Genomic DNA, 16,235 nt, shown 5'->3' on the forward strand with positions numbered 1-16,235 from the left:
TAATAGAAAACTTGCAACAATAAGAAGAAAGAGATTGGTTCTCAGTATTTACAAGACCTGTATGCGTCTCAATGAACTTAATTTTCTATATTCCCAGTAAATTTCTAAATGTTAAGTTATTCGCAAATATATATCTAGTATTATATTATATACATATACCTTGTGTAGCTAGTCCACCCATCAAATAAAACTTTTGTGAGGTTATAATAAAACGAATGCGAATATGCTTTCAAATTGCCCTGAAATTCCATTCGAAAATAATATCTACATATATACCAATCAATATCTACATAATATATATAATATATATATATATATATACATATATTCTTTATCATACAATGTGAAGCATTCAACGCATGCCCTTATATGTCTACTAAATATATTTGTATATTGCATATACTCGTATGTAAGTATGTTCGTAGCTATTGGCCACTTCGTTGCCGCAGCTCGCTACAACTTCGAACGATAGTTTTTAGTTGCCTATGTGTTGGGTGGAGTTGATGGGTAAAACCGAAAATATCTTTTTGTTTGCTATTTGCAAACTTTGCTGCCTATTTTGTGGGTGTTATAAGCGGTTAAGTTTCAGATCACATTTGGCACGAGCATGTAAGTTTCCCCCGTTAGCGGTGCCCTTTTATTCCGACACCTTTTTGGACAGCTGTACGTACATAAATATTAATATAATATATAAATCGGTGGACTTTTTGGGTACGCATGCATTTTGAACTTTGTGATTTTGTTGTTGGTTTGGGACAAATTTCTTATCTATTAGGCTTTTTATAACCAACAAATTACAATTTGCTTTCGTCAGCGTTCAAATATTTTCTTAATAGTGCTTTCTAAAATTTCGTTAATACATGCAATATATTTTATTTATATAGTAAACACAGCAAATTGAGGCAATATAGTCCTTGCTATAGTTTTGGTCTACGTGGTTGCTTTTATGTTAGTTTATAATTTATTGGACAAAATACTTATTAATGTAGTCTACATTTAGGGTCCACGGTATTAACTGGTATCTCATCTTATATAATATATGAATAAACTGATCGGTAATACATCATAAAATGTGAAACATAGAAAACTTGAACTGTAAGATTATATTTATCGCATGTAGCCTACCTTTAGGGTTGCTATTAAAAGTAAAATCTCATGTGAAGAGCCTTTTAAAATATGATATACACACATACCTGATTTGCATGTAACGAGTTACAATAAAAGTTGATATCGAAATTAAGCAAAATTAATATGTATATATGCGAGTATAAATATGTAGCCTACATTTAGGGTTGCATTGAAATGAACAGTAATACATCATGTTATATAACATTAAACTTCATTCATTGCTGACGCAAAGATGAAATAAGTTTTTAATTTTATAATAAATTCTTATATTGTATAAGCATTACGAAGTGTGCACAAAATTATTTCGGAATCCTGAGTTAAACCGGACATCTAATTTTCCGGATTCTAAAAATTAAGCAAAATAGAGCGTGTTGCAAAATAAACAAAATGTTGCAAAACGAAAATAAATTTATTTCGGGATCCCGAACTGAACAGGATTTCGTATTTTCGGGATTCTCAAAGTGATGCGTAATCGAGCGATTTATACGTGAATATCAGCAAAAAGTGAAGTTCTGAACAAACATACTCTCAAAGGATTTCAAGTCTCAGAGCAGTCACAGGGGAAAAAATATCTCTCTTCAGTCAATTTTGAAATGATATTAAAGTCTCTAATTTTTGAAAAAAGTAGCTCTTATTTTCATTTATTATTATTGTAACAGCTCTGAATATGATACGGTTTTCACAAAGATGTTTCGTTTAATTGTTTCACGTTTTCCGAACAATTATATTTACTGTTACTTAATTAAATTTGCTTTTAATTGTTATATAGGTATATTGCGAAATGAGCATAAAATTATTTCGAGATTCCGAACTAAACGGGATTTCCAATTTTTGTGATTCTCGAAGTGGCTCAAAATCAAACGAAAGTAAAATTATAAACGCATTCGTTATTAAAACACTTAAATCTTAGATTATCACTAGAAGAGGTAAAATATATAACAGATTCTTTTTTGCCGTTTTTGAAAAACTTTAACACTTAATAACACTATACTGTAACAGAAGCTTTGAATTCGAAGTGAATATCAAAAAAATGTCTAGTCTAGTCAGCATAAGTACAATTTAAGAGCCGAAACTCTAGTTCTCGCTCTTCTAAAGAATTAAGCGAGCTTTGAATCTAAAACGTGATTCTAAGATTATCATAGACCTTTATGTTTAAAATTTACTTTTAACTAAAGGACAGACCGTCAAGTGAATGCTTCATGCATCAAGAATCTTATACAATGGTGGTGAACACAGCAAAACAATTCTCCTCTATATACATATAGTATAACCCGCCATATGCTAATCCAGCTGGCCTTAAGTACTTGCGACTGCCATCTTTCACACTCCACTGTGCGTCATACGCATAGCGCGCAGTTTAGCTGCGGTCTGGTGACGATTGTTTGTAGATTTTTCATTCTCAACTTTGCTGCGCTGCTTCTTTAGTTTTCGTTTTCCACAAACCGGCGACGACGCATGTTAATTTCCATGCGTGTGCACTTACCAATACGAAGGGCTAGCTTTCGAGGGTTGAACACTCGTTATGCATCGAAAATCTTCCCTAACCTTCGTGACTACGCACGCTGCTGAAATCCGAAATGCTACGCTGTCTGCGTGTCAACCACAGACGCGCCATGCCATGGCAACCTCCACGCATACACATACACATGTACGTACTGTGAAAAGTGACTGTCGACGGCCCGACCAGCCGTCTGCTGTTCACTTCCGCATCCTTTGGCGTTGTGAGCTTTTCAATTGTTTCACGTCTGTGTTGGTAAAGTTGCTGTGCATATAGTAAGTATTACAAGAGCAGGGGTTGCCAGGATGGCTTATCCTTATTCCCGTCCTTCGCTATAATGTCATTCATCATTATATCCTTGCCAACAACGGTTTGGTTGTGTGGCTGGCGTGCATTATCATCAGTTTCATATTTATTATGCATTTCAAAGCCGGCGACTTCGTAGTGGTGCGTAACTCATTCACTCCTCTATCTCTCTTCTTCTTTCGCTCAGCAGCTGTTTTGTAACAGTATTGCAGTGACATTTACTTTATGTATTTTGTGCTTTCGTAGGACACTTTGACAGCATGCATTCAAATTGTTTGCATATTAAACAGCTGGAAGTCAGTTGGGTTCGTAGGATTGATTTTGAGATCCCAGGTAGATAGTTTTCTAGTGCGAGGTCATCACGAGTCATCACACTAAAAACACAGTAAAATTTTTGAAAAAAAAATTAAATTTTTTTCGAGTTACACGTGATCTGTGATAGCGCTAAAACAATAGTCCTCCGTTGCTGCAGTGATTCCAGGCTTATCATGGGTGAGCAATTTACAAAATAACGGTGTTCTTAAAAAAGTTGAATTTTACCAAAATTTGCCAAAATTCAATTTTGGAACAGATCAATAAACTGGTAGGTCATTGTATGGAGAACTATATGCAGCACATGCAGATAATTTGATGGTAATCAGATCATCTGTCCCCAAGTAAATCACTCAAGCAAATTTGAAAAATTTAGTTTTGAGAATAACGATTAAACTGCGCAGCTACTATTATTTGAGTTATGGACTTAAGATTTTTGTATGTTATTTTTAATGGTATAACCTATTGAAATATGAATTTTCCTACTATGTGTGCCCCATATCATAATTTTATGCTCGCGAGATATAAGTCTCTTCACGCTTTAGCCTTATTGCTTATTTTAAATTTTTGAGCAAGTTAACATTTTTACTTTCCCGTTTCTCTTCAAAGCTTTTTCTTAATTTACTCTGACATAATTCTTGAGTTTAAGAATATCGCATATAAATTACTTTTTTTTTTCTAATTTCTCGTTCACTTTTCCTGGAGCGGAATAGATTTACTATTACTAACTCTCTAATCATCTCTTCTATACTATACTTGTTATTGCATTAGTTATTCTCTCAAATTTAACATACTTTAGTTACTATTGTGTATCACAGACGCTTAAAACTTTAAGTCTTAGACTTTTTTCTGTAGTGAATATGCAAAATAATGTTATTTTCATAAATTTCCCAACAACACAATCTTTAAATCGTTTAATTTTTAAATATATACCAAATATGTACATATGTATATAAAAGTATTTATTTACTTTAGGTTGTTTGTTCTTTCGGTTTACACATGAAAAGCAATAACAAAAACCTTAACAAACATGCTTCATGTTAGCGGTTGAGGGCAGGTGGTGCATGTCTTTCATCAATTCATATACAATGTCATCCTTTTGAAAACGCTAACCTCTGTTGCCGCTGTTACCACTGCTGCTTTATGGCATTGTGGGCCGCAGAACAAAATGTTGTTGGTTTTATTTGCCTATAAAATGTTTTTTAATTGTGCGTACTTTGATGAAAACTGACAGCGAGTGGGCGCCTTTTTGCATGTTTTAATGAATATTAATTTCGTTTTGAAAGAAAATAAATACTTTCGTCAGGTTTTGGAGTGGAGCTCACATAGCCAAGTTAGTTCGAAAAGAGTGGAGGAAAGTTCTTCATGTTCTTCGATATATATTGTAAGTATTGGAGTAATAGTTTCAATAATTTTCGATATAAATATTTGGTTTATCCGAGACGCAATAAGCTGGCACTATTGAAATAAAATTTTTAATAATTATATTACAAAATAACTATATTACAAAATGGTAAACAATTCGATTTTTATGTTTTATATTTTTCGAATTTTTTGCTCGAAGCTCTTGATTGAAAAGAAATTTTTAATAGTGTTTATCAGTGTTTCCTTTTGAGATTTTTTATACCCTGAACAGTGTATATTAAGTTTACCACGAAATTTGCCTACCCTACCCTATAATATTTATATATGTATATACAATATATAATAAAAATAAATAATCAGCGATGCCAGCTGAGTCGGTTTAACTATGTCCGTCTCTGTCATTCTGTCTGTCCGTCTTTATATGCGCGAACTAACACCTCAGTTTCTGAACCACTAGGGGATATGGCTGCCATACAAACTGATAGATCAAACTCAAGTCACTGTATGAAAGACTTTTTATTTGATGATATATGTTCACGAAATTTGGCAAGGATTATTATCCAAGGTAGCGCCACAATCTTTAGCCAATTTTTCAGATTGGACAACTATAGCATATAGCTGTCAAACTGATCTTGTCTGGAAAACTTTTTTATTTGATCTGATATCTTCACGATATCCGACCCAGCTTGTTGTACAAGACAACGCTACGCTCTCCCAACATATGGTTCAGATTAGAACACTAATGCATATATATGGTAACCTTTTTTTTTATTTGAGTAGGGGTATTATAGTTAACTTTAATTTTTTGTTTTTGATTTTTTTTTTTCACAATAAAAATATATATTTATTCCTAGTGACATTTTTAGATTAAAAAATGTTCTAAAATACGTTTTTCGTTTAAGAATTCGATAACCATAACTGCAAACTTAAAATAAGAGCGTGCTTATCCATTGCTATTTCTTATTTTAGTCTTCGTGGTTTAGTATACTGATCTTTCCTATTTTCCTTAACAAACCTATTGAGAATTTCAAGCTAATGCCTAAAATGAATGAAATCGATGATTTGTAAAATTCAATTATGCTACAAATCGATTACCGGTAATTGCTAAGACATAAGTATGAGTATGTGCTACCTAGAAGCCAATTATATAGCTAGATTTCATGGTTATCTTGCTTAGTTACTTTTAGATGTACTTTTCTGAGTTACTTTAAGTGATTTTCCACGAGTTGTGTGCTAAAAATAAAGTTGTGTTCCTAAAGTTTCAAATTTCGATGACTTTATTACTACTACATATACAAATTTTTGGTTTTAAGGGTTGGAAAAATATTTATTTTGCTTTGAAGTGTGGGTGTTTTAAATTTCTCATTTACTAGTTAAAGATTATTAAGATATAATTGATATTATACAAGTAATATGATACAACCTGTAGAGAAAAACATCCCTCTGGGTTATAATGACAGACCACACTAGAAGAATACAAGTACTGATATTGTATATAAATATTTCTTCAATCTTATTCATTGCCGAAATGTATTATTTACAATTTGTACTCTAATTATTATTATTAACGTTAAAACTAAAGTTTTTTCTCTTTCTCTTCTCATTTCAGGTGAGTTCAAATGTCAACAAACTAAACAACTGACGCATAGAAGTGAATGTACTCATTAACTAGTAACTTATTTGAAAAAAAAAAAGATTAATAATTTGAGGAATTATGGCACTATCTTCGGTTGGGTAATTCGTATAATTTTTTTTTCATATTTCTGCTCTCTGCAACGCACGATTTCATAAGGCAAGCTTCAACAACTTATATGTAATTAGCAAAATACAACGTTTTGTGAAATATGGATACCATATACATACATATATGAATACTTACTTATATACTAATAGAGACCCTTTTGAATTTCGAATGAAGCCAATTTCCGATGTTATGTGCGCTGCTAACCACTAAATTGATAATATTTAGTAGCAGATGATATCAAATTATCATTTGCTAAGACAACCTGTGAGATCAAAAAACAAACAATCAGTCTCCATCGAATTTTAGTCGAAACTTTGAAATAAAGCACTCAGCTCATTATTGAGAATATTTAAAAATAAATATTCTACGAAAACTGTTTTATTACTCAATCTGCAAAGGTGAATGTCCTCCGCTGCAGCAATGATTGCGGCCTTGTCTGTGGATGAAACCTAAAAAAAATTCCGTATAGATAATATAATACAAGTATTATACTTGTATTGACCTACTGCCGAAAAAAATCCAAAATTTACAAAATGGCAGCGTTTAAACAAAAAAATAAATTTAGCCAAGATTTCGGTCGTTTTGTGCCCCGCAAAAACCTATATGCAGAACATGCAGAAAAAATGTGATAGTGATCGGGTAATTTGTCTCCTAGTAAAAGTGAGTATATATATATATATATATATAAATGGTGTTTCAAAAAAAAAGTGTCTGACCGATTAAACTGAGCGGCTACACTTTTTAAGGCTGTAAATTAAAATTTTTTTTTTTAAATATTCATAAAAATGTTAGTATGCTATTTGTAAGGGTATTTATAATCGAAATGAAGTCATGAAATCAGAAAAAATCGATGTTTTTAAATTTCCGAGCTAAGTATGCTCTTTAACTCTCTAGCTCATAGTTATGTTCCCTTGTTCAAGTACTTGGAATACTCTTTAATACCCAACAGGGTTTCATTTCTGTCCTAAAGAAACAACTGCTGTGACTTTTTTTCTTTTTATAGATTTTCTTTTATGTCATAGCGTTCTAATGAGGAAGCGTATTTTTCATTTTTATTGTTATTGCTTTACAATGTTCTTTTCATTGTAATTGTAATTGTAATTGTTATAAAAGAAGTTATTTGAAATTCCCATCACGTAGTCGCCATTATGTGGCATGTAACACTCGCGTACATTTGTATGTTTACATATACTTACATATATTTGCATATGTGAGGCTTATGTATATTTGGTGTAAGGTTTTCGCCGTAGACTTACTACTCCATGTGTGAGGTTTAACGTACTTTACGCTCCAACGCATGGGACATGCGACGCATCGCCTGTGCTGGGCGACGGCACCGTAAAAACATATGTATGTATGATGTAACATACGTATAGTCATGCAAACTACTCTGTGCATGTTCTTACTTTGGACTAGCCATTCAGACTGTTAAATATTTCGGGTAGTTGTACAGTAGTGAGCACCAAAAATGCATTACACTTTAATGAAGGGATAAAATATAAGTCTTATTAAGTTAAATTGTTATCGATATTTTTACAAGCCTTTGTATTCTAAAATATTTGATCGGTATTTTATGATTAGTTATCGATATTTTTACAGTCAGTTATTGGTGAACTTAAAGCGTTTTATCGATTTTTTACGAGTTTTTAATATTTTTTCGATTCTATATCAACATTTTTGAAAGCACTATCGATGTTTACGTGTTATTATCAATATATTGTTGTTTAGTTGTCGAAATTTTTACTATTCCTTATCGCTATCTCCATAATAGATTAACGATAATTGCAAGTTTGGTCATCGATTTTTTTTACAGTTCGATATTAGACAATACTTTTACTGTCATTGTAAGATTTTTGAAAACTCAATTTGGAAACTGAAATAATACTATTTTAAAAATATTTTTTAATTTCGAAATATAATTCAGAATAATATAACTCAGACATTGTACGTTTTTTGAAATTTTAAGGTTATTGGTGGTATTTATTCTTAATATCTGTTGTCGTTATGTTTGTCCATAGAGCTTGTGTTACCTTTATCTAAATGTCTATATATATGGTAATAATATTTGAAGCTTTTTATTTACAAGTAATTTATAGATAATATTTTGTTAAATTTTTGTATCGATATTATATATATTTCAACGCATTAAAGTTATTTTCTCAACCAATTGTCGATATTTTCGAACGCAATGTCGATAGTGTTATCGATTTTTTTATATAAATTTTTCTTAAATAATGATTTTTATGTATATTTTTGCCGATGTTCGTCTTTGATTTATTCATTTTCGATGCTCTCGGAACAATCTACATACATATATAAATTTTTTGCAGTTCTAAATCAAGATTTTCAACAACATTTTTGGTCAATCCCAAGAACTTTTTTATACTCAGTACTGGAAATTTAATATTTTCTGCTTGTTCACTACACCTCGGTAGTTTAATGTCACGAAATATTGTGACTTTAATAAAATTTTAATTGCTTGACAAAGAGAGCGGCGCATTAAACCCAATTCATGATTTGCCTTATTAATTCTTCTCTTCTTCTTCTTCTTCTTATGGAGGGAAAAACATTTTACGCGCATTTTTTGATATTTTAATTTTCTTTTTGAATTTATTAATATAACAACAAAGTCATACTACTGCAGCTGCATAAAATTAAAAGCGCACATACACACACACACGGTCTTTTCCACACAACCTTTTCAAATGGCTTTCTTGCTTAGCTGCGTGTCTTAACCTGTCGGCTATTAACATGTGATTCACCTAGCATACACGCAAATTTTCTGGCCCAGCGCATCCGCTCGCCATTTGCGTGCTTTGTTCTATTTACATGCGTGTGTATGTATTTACATATTTGCTCGTAAAACTCTTTTTTTTATGGCAAAAATAGTGAAAAAATATTTAGTCATTCACAAATTTCACAGCAATAATGAAGACACATTCATATATACACATCTATACACAGTCTTGACCGGCAGTGCTTTGCCCTTTGACATCATTTGTGATCCGGTCCGTTGCTTGCTACATACTTAAATTCACACACGTAAGACGTCTACAATAATATTTACTTTTTATAATTTAAATGCGTATCCCGTTGTGTCTCGCATGTGTTATATTATTTTTATTTTTAATTTTTCGCACATTTTTCAGAATTTTTTGCTAATTTCGGTGCTATTAGCCGATTTTTTAAGTACCTGTATACGTAATTCCGTTATGTTTTCATTTTATGATTTTTTGCACTTCCGATGTGTGTTGTATTGTCTTTTTGCAGAGTTCAATCTTATCTTTTTTAAATGTTCTGATATGTTTTTAATATTGCATAGATTTTGTTGAAGACTAAGCTCCAAAGAATTGAGAAGAATAATGATCTCAGAATTCACAAATTAAAAAAAAAAAATTAAATAAAAAGCCGTTATAGTATAGAGTGTATTTAAAGCTAAAAATTTATTTTGCAAAACCATATTTTTTACAACAATTAAGGGCTTATATCCACTTTCAAGTAAAAAAAAATTAATTTTTTGTAAATTTTGTTGCAAGAGATATTTGATTTAATAAATAAATAAAAATAATCTGCATTTACAACATTTAATGTACTTTACAAAGTGGTAATTTATTTTGAAAAAATTGAGTTTTCTTGACCCGCAGCCGGGTCCTCCGAGGACCTCCGAAAAAAGGTTTGAAAGTATTTTCCGCTTAAAATTATCTACAATTCAAAAACTCCAAAAAATAGTATCACAATAGATGAATTACCTGGAATGAATAGAGGACTAGTCAAAAAGTTGGTTTTTAACAAAACGATGGCTTTCCAAAAAAGTAGATTTTTGTTAAAAAATCGAAAACATAATCGAAAATTTTATTCCCGAGATGTACTTGACAAATACAATATATTTAAGTTTACCTGACGTGTAAAAATGTCAAGTCGATCGGTTCAGTCTTTTTGAAGAAATTTTCTTCAGCACTCTAAAAAAACGTTTTTAAAGTTTCCGGAAAAATTTAATTTACGGAGAATTTTCTCAAATATATTTATACATATGCATGTATATATGCAAAACCAAAAAATTGATTTTTTGAAATTCGCAAGTGGATATAGCCTTTTAATTTACAAATTGCGCCAGTCGAACTAACTGAATTACAGTGTTTTAAAGTATGAAAGATTGAAGAACAATTAACCTTTAAAATCATAGCTAACTTCTCATCGTTTTCTTTCTCGAAAATCCTAGATTGACTTTACTTTCAAAATAAATTTTTTTTTGCTCTGGTTATCTGTTAACTACATAATATTTGTAAATTGATTCATGTTCTTCTGATATTTTTATATATTCTTTAAAATTATTTGCTACAATTTCCGCAGAATCTCCGAAAGCACATACATATGTATATTTCTAAATAATTTATTTTGCTTTCTGATTTCACTTCTTATTTAATTGCTTGCCTCAACACCTAAAAGGAAATTTTAACCGTTTCGCAGTGTTCTTTTGCAGCTATGCTATCTGAATAATGTTGCCATTAATGAGTCTACACTTCATTGGGTGTTTCATTTTGTATGATGTCATCAAGCAATTTTCCTTCGCTCATTTGCAACTCTGAGATAAACGATCTCTGCTGTGTGCTCATCATCTCTAGCAGCCAATTTTGATCAGCTGTCAGCTGTTGCAACAGCGCTGTGCTCTGTATCGCTAAATTTTCCTCAATAAATGTTTCCAGTATCCTTAAGACATTGTCATTTTGCTTTTCCAGCGCAATTTCTAGTCTCTCAAAACTTTTCACCAAGCTGCCATAGTCTTCGAGCATTCGATTGCTTGAACTAAAGCATTGTCATTAGATGTGTGTAATTATATTTGAATTTACCTATTTAGTGGAATGTACTGTATACCTTTGTACGGCATCTGTTAGGGTTTGCTTAGCTCCGCTGACTTCTTTCTGCACATTCTCCACAGATGACTCGCTGCCAAAGAACAGTGTGAAGGACTGTAGTGTAGGAAAATGATTACTTGAAAATTTACATTCTTAGGTACCGTTATTTGTTTGTACTTGCATTATCGTCATCAGCCGCTTTGTTTCCATCATACAGAGAGCACACTATTAAGATTTGTAACAGTAAACAGAAAATTGAGCCTCTAGTCATAATAAGATGGCACGCAGTGTAGTAAAATAAATACTGTTTTGGTATAAAAAATATATAAATTTATAAATATGGCACTTCAGCAATCTTTATATATACTTGGGATATCAAGAAATTCGTGTGTTTGTTTGTATGTCACGCCAAGCCCTGACCTATCTAAATATCTATTCTAAATTTTAAACTATTGTCGTTTTGCAGACGTGGCTATAAAACATGTAGTGGAGAAACACAGAGACTGTCTTTAACATTTTTTGATTTTTGTAGATAAACTGCTGGCCGGACTCAGTGTGACAAATGATTTCGATGGTTTTTATTAAATAAGCCAAATGTCTACAGAGGGCAATATCGAAACGAGTTTGAAGAACACACTGACCTACAGCTGGGTAAATCCACAAAATATTCGATTGAGGAAGTAAGCGAAAACATACCATTATATAGCCCAGCCAGTTATACTAGCGTATTTAAGAGACCTAGTTGCCAATAACACTTATACCTATGTAATATATAATATGTGGATCGGCTGATTTGACCGTTCATTGGCTTAAGATTTGATTTGATTTCAAAGTAAAAAGTAGATCATAACGCACGAATTATCACGAGTTCACGTCATTAATGAATAAAGTTTCAAAGTTTCTGAGTATATTGTTCTTTTCTCCGAAATTTCATAGATAACTGTCACCAATTTCTGTTGAGTTTTCGTTTTGGGGCTCTTGGTTCTGTTTCTTCTGCTTTTAAACCGATACACTTAACACAATTGTTTTTTAATTCTCGACACTTTATTATACTTTTTACAAAACAAATGCAAAATATAAATAAACTTTCAACGATTACCTTTACCGCTTTTCTCTTAAAACGTATAGAGAGCATAGCGTTATTTTTCACAATGACTACAATATAAAAAGCAAACCGCACCCAGTGCTCTTACCACGACAACTGTCTATTAATTTCGTAAAATCTTTCGGAAAAATCAAACAATTAATATAAATGTGAGCAAGCCAGCAAGAGTTAGAGTGTGCGAGATAGCAGTGGGGGTATGGGGAAATTATGATTTCTTATTAATGACACACGCACACTACTGACGATTTGCCTGTCTATCTTTCGCCAGTGTATTGCAAAGGTTATCACAAGTTTGTGCAATTCTATATTCATCGTACAGTGAAGCCGAAACTGCCAAACTTTAAACTGCCAAAATATGAAAATCAAAACGAATTTTGGAGACATTCTTTAAGTTGCAGCAGATGAATTTTTATTTCTACATTTAATTCAAAGATGTAAACAATGGTTTTTTTTTTGTGAATTTTCTCGCTTACGAAGTCTGCGTCTGCGTCTCTATCATTCGAATGAAATATGGAGTTTTACTGGAGGGTCCTTATGCCTTATTGCCATATGCATATAAACGACATCTGTATGGCCATTCCAGGACACATTTTCCAGTTTTGTATTCAAGTTTCTAGAAATATAGTAAAGTTCATTTAATGTCAATGAAACACCCTGTATTCGTTGCCAATATATGTGCAAAGTACTCACCCATTGCTACAAACATTCTGTTCTACTGTCTCATTATACCACCAGCCACTTTGCATTATCTCTGCGCATTTATTTCCGACATCAAATGTTTGAAAACTCCAACCTTTTGCGTTGACCAGGTCATCCCTAAGGTCTTCGAGATTCAACGATGTTAATCTATATTGATCTGTTTCATTGGATATCATAAAGTTCGTATAAATTCTATGAGGACTTTCATTAGATTCTTTGCCCAATTGTATCCATAATTGGGAATTCGAACCCAGTAGCAGTTTATGTAATCGCTCAAGTCCAATAAAAAAACTATCAGTTAAATCACCGAAACCATTTTTGTACTCCTGCCAAGTGCGGTTAAACAAACTAGCATTGCTAATACGTCGCTCTATGACCAGCCATGCCTCCTCACCATGCGGATCAGGTAAACAATAACCATACATATTGGTCAAATTATATTTCGTCATATTCAAAGCATAGATGTCGCCAGCGGTTGCTTCCTCGATCTGCATTGATGTGATCGCTTTGTGGCAGCTGTCTGCGATTTCAACATCAACTGCTGGCTTCGCATTCACTTCGACCGTTTCGTCGTATGCATTTGGCAAATATTTCGCATACCAAGACCATGTATCTTCATCGTCTTCATTTGACAAAGGATTCTCAATTATATTCGTGATATCGTTAAATAATGTGACGGCTTCTGGGGGCAACTTTTTTATCTCTTTGCTATTGTTTTTTAGATTTGTCAAAAATTCGATAAGTGTTTTGTGCGTTTTCATATCGATATGCTTTTCATCGCTATCCTGTGTGTAATTTTTTCGTTTACCGAGTTCACTTTGCATTTGGTCGAGCAATTTGGTTTTGTAATTCTTCAGCTCTTTCTTAAATGTTTTCATTTGTGTTTCAAATATGTCCTGAATTGTGTTTTTGTAATTACTTTGCTTTTGCATCAGCTCTTTACTCTGTTCGTTGAGCTTCGACACGATGTATTTTTGAAGCTTCTGCACTATATTAGCATTACTTTGGCGTTTTTGTGTAATCTCCAAATTGTCTAAACGCTTCTGCAGACTTGCATAGTTCTTCTGTAGGTTACTTAGACTGAAAATTATTAAGAAAGTATTTTTGAAAATATACTGAGATAAGAGAGTTAGAGTCTCGAAGTTATTGTAGTTTAAGTAAATTTTGTTGAATTGGTAAATAATTTATTCTTTTTGTATTATTGTTTGTGTAAATGCTTGATAATCACCTCTGACGATGTTCTGTTAATATTTCTCGCAGAATTTTGGTCTCCTTATATAAATTTGCTAAGTTTGCCTCACTGCCATAAACTAGCGTGTATACCTATTGAGTGAAATTTTTAAATATTTGTCGCATTTATATAAATTTACATATATTACGTTGTTATTTCCCTTCACCGTTCTGGCAGCATGGCTCCATACGAATATTAAAAGCGAGAAATACACGCAATAAATGTGTTGCTTTGCCATAGTAATAACGAAAGCGCTGTAAAAAAACAGTTATTTTTTTTTTGTTTTTTGTTTTTTTAATAAATAACTAAGTTTTTCAATTTTTGTAAACACTCTCTATAACGATCAAAAAACAATGAGTGAACACTCTTATAACCATATTTACACTTTTACGTTGTCAAATACGAGTACACCACCTCAGAAAAAAATTACAAGTAAGGAAGGGCCATGTTCGAGGGTAACCAATCATTTTATACTCTTGCAACAATCAAAGCCGAGGAAATACTTTCAGGTGTTGGCAAAACTTTATTTTAAACAAGTAAGGAAGGGCTAAGTTCAGGTGTAAACGAATATTTCATACTCTTACAACTTACTAGAAGCAAGTCCGGTGAAATACCTTCAATTAAGTAATTTTATAATTATTTGACTCATCCACTGTTCGTCGCATTCACAATAGGGTTTGTTGGAATAATGAATATATGGTAAATGAGGGCTGGTAGAATTCGTAGACCAATATCACATATTTTCGGCATTAAACTATAGTATGTACAATATAATCCGTTCATTTAGTTTTGTTAAGATATCCTACATATTGACTAATATATACGGTATAAAGCCAATCGGAAGATTGAAAATCTTATATTAGGTATATAAGAGATGGGGATAGTTTTGAGTCGCTTTTATTAATAATTTGCCATTACCACAGAAAAAGATGTCAAAGAACACGTTTCATCATATCTTAATTTTAATCAAGTTACAGCTTGCTTGCACAGACGGATGGACAGACAGACATCCGGATTTCAACTCGCTTCGTCCTGATCATTTATATATATATAACCCTATATCTATCTCTATTAGTTTTGGGTAATACAAGCAACCGTTAGGTAAACAAAACTATTAACATACTGTGCTCTGTAGCAACATGTTGCAAGAGTATAAAAATAACAACGGCGAAAAAACGAACGTATGTTTCAGTGGTACTTATAATTATACATTATATTTTTTTAGCCTTAAAATTTGAATTATATTCCTATAATTTAAATAGAAACAAATTTTTTTGGTGTCATTTGCTTGTTGTCCTTTGTAATATAAATCTGTGTTTTCTACTTAAAATTTCACTAAAAAATTGTTTACACATTGTTTATTAATTTCGCTATTTACGAAAAACTCATTTGTCTACTATGTTCTCTATCTCTAAAACACAATAATTATCAGCCTTCGGCTTTAAATAAAACTCATTGTTTTCGACCGCACTTATCGCTTTCACTTTAGAAACTGTCACAGAATCTACAATAGCAAATAATTTGCTCGAGCTGATTTTATAGCAGATTCCGGCCAACCGGAAGATTGTGAGACGAACGGTGGGCGAGTGCACTTAATCCCCGTGATATTCATATAAAGAATGCGCGTTTGGTCCGCGTTCAACTCTCTTATATTGCTCTACTGCCCATAATATTGGGTTGCTTTTAAATCTTGTGCATTTCTAGGAACTTAGAATTATCGTGTATTGCGTTACACTTGTTATTTCGCAATCGCAAGGTTGATTTTCAAAGGTTTGGTGGTAAAATGAAAGTGGCTGACAAGACTTTCTGTTTTTCAATTGAATTAAATTAAACCTATAAGCTTATCAATTTAAAGCTTTCAAAGTTTTTAAATTTTTATAAAAATTGATAGTATGAAAGTATTAACATATACATATTTAAGCGCACAAGATTTATTTTCTACAGCGGTCAATCTGAATAATATTTTATTTGCGCATAAGTATTCACATATTTAG

General features: G+C 32.2%; 3 protein-coding genes across 10 annotated transcripts in view; 1 reads left to right on the forward strand and 2 right to left on the reverse strand.

Annotated features, from left to right (window-relative positions):
• The window catches only part of nmo (serine/threonine-protein kinase nemo), a 245,095-nt gene that overhangs the window by 47,437 nt on the left and 181,423 nt on the right, over positions 1-16,235 (forward strand). The window lies entirely within an intron of this gene.
• Positions 10,728-12,407, reverse strand: LOC106619242 (uncharacterized). 2 transcript variants are annotated; one of them, XM_036370899.2, is made up of 4 exons: positions 12,306-12,407; positions 11,388-11,510; positions 11,226-11,320; positions 10,728-11,156 (listed from the first exon to the last, which is right to left on the reverse strand). In XM_036370899.2, exons 1-4 carry the CDS (start codon positions 12,339-12,341, stop codon positions 10,868-10,870), a joined length of 543 nt encoding a protein of 180 aa, XP_036226792.1. In that variant the 5' UTR covers positions 12,342-12,407; the 3' UTR covers positions 10,728-10,867. The 2 variants fall into 2 exon arrangements, with proteins under 2 accessions (XP_036226792.1, XP_036226795.1); XM_036370902.2 differs by lacking the exon at positions 12,306-12,407 and adding an exon at positions 11,903-12,279 and having other exon boundaries at positions 11,384-11,510.
• LOC118682365 (angiopoietin-related protein 7) lies at positions 12,695-15,873 on the reverse strand. 5 transcript variants are annotated; one of them, XM_036370895.2, is made up of 5 exons: positions 15,726-15,873; positions 14,390-14,495; positions 14,239-14,333; positions 13,002-14,090; positions 12,695-12,924 (listed from the first exon to the last, which is right to left on the reverse strand). In XM_036370895.2, exons 2-5 carry the CDS (start codon positions 14,477-14,479, stop codon positions 12,807-12,809), a joined length of 1,392 nt encoding a protein of 463 aa, XP_036226788.2. In that variant the 5' UTR covers positions 14,480-14,495; positions 15,726-15,873; the 3' UTR covers positions 12,695-12,806. The 5 variants fall into 5 exon arrangements, with proteins under 5 accessions (XP_036226788.2, XP_036226786.2, XP_036226787.2 ...); XM_036370893.2 differs by having other exon boundaries at positions 15,713-15,873; XM_036370894.2 differs by having other exon boundaries at positions 15,639-15,873.

This window comes from Bactrocera oleae, chromosome 6 (genome assembly GCF_042242935.1).
Source record: "Bactrocera oleae isolate idBacOlea1 chromosome 6, idBacOlea1, whole genome shotgun sequence".
Lineage (NCBI taxonomy): Eukaryota > Metazoa > Arthropoda > Insecta > Diptera > Tephritidae > Bactrocera > Bactrocera oleae.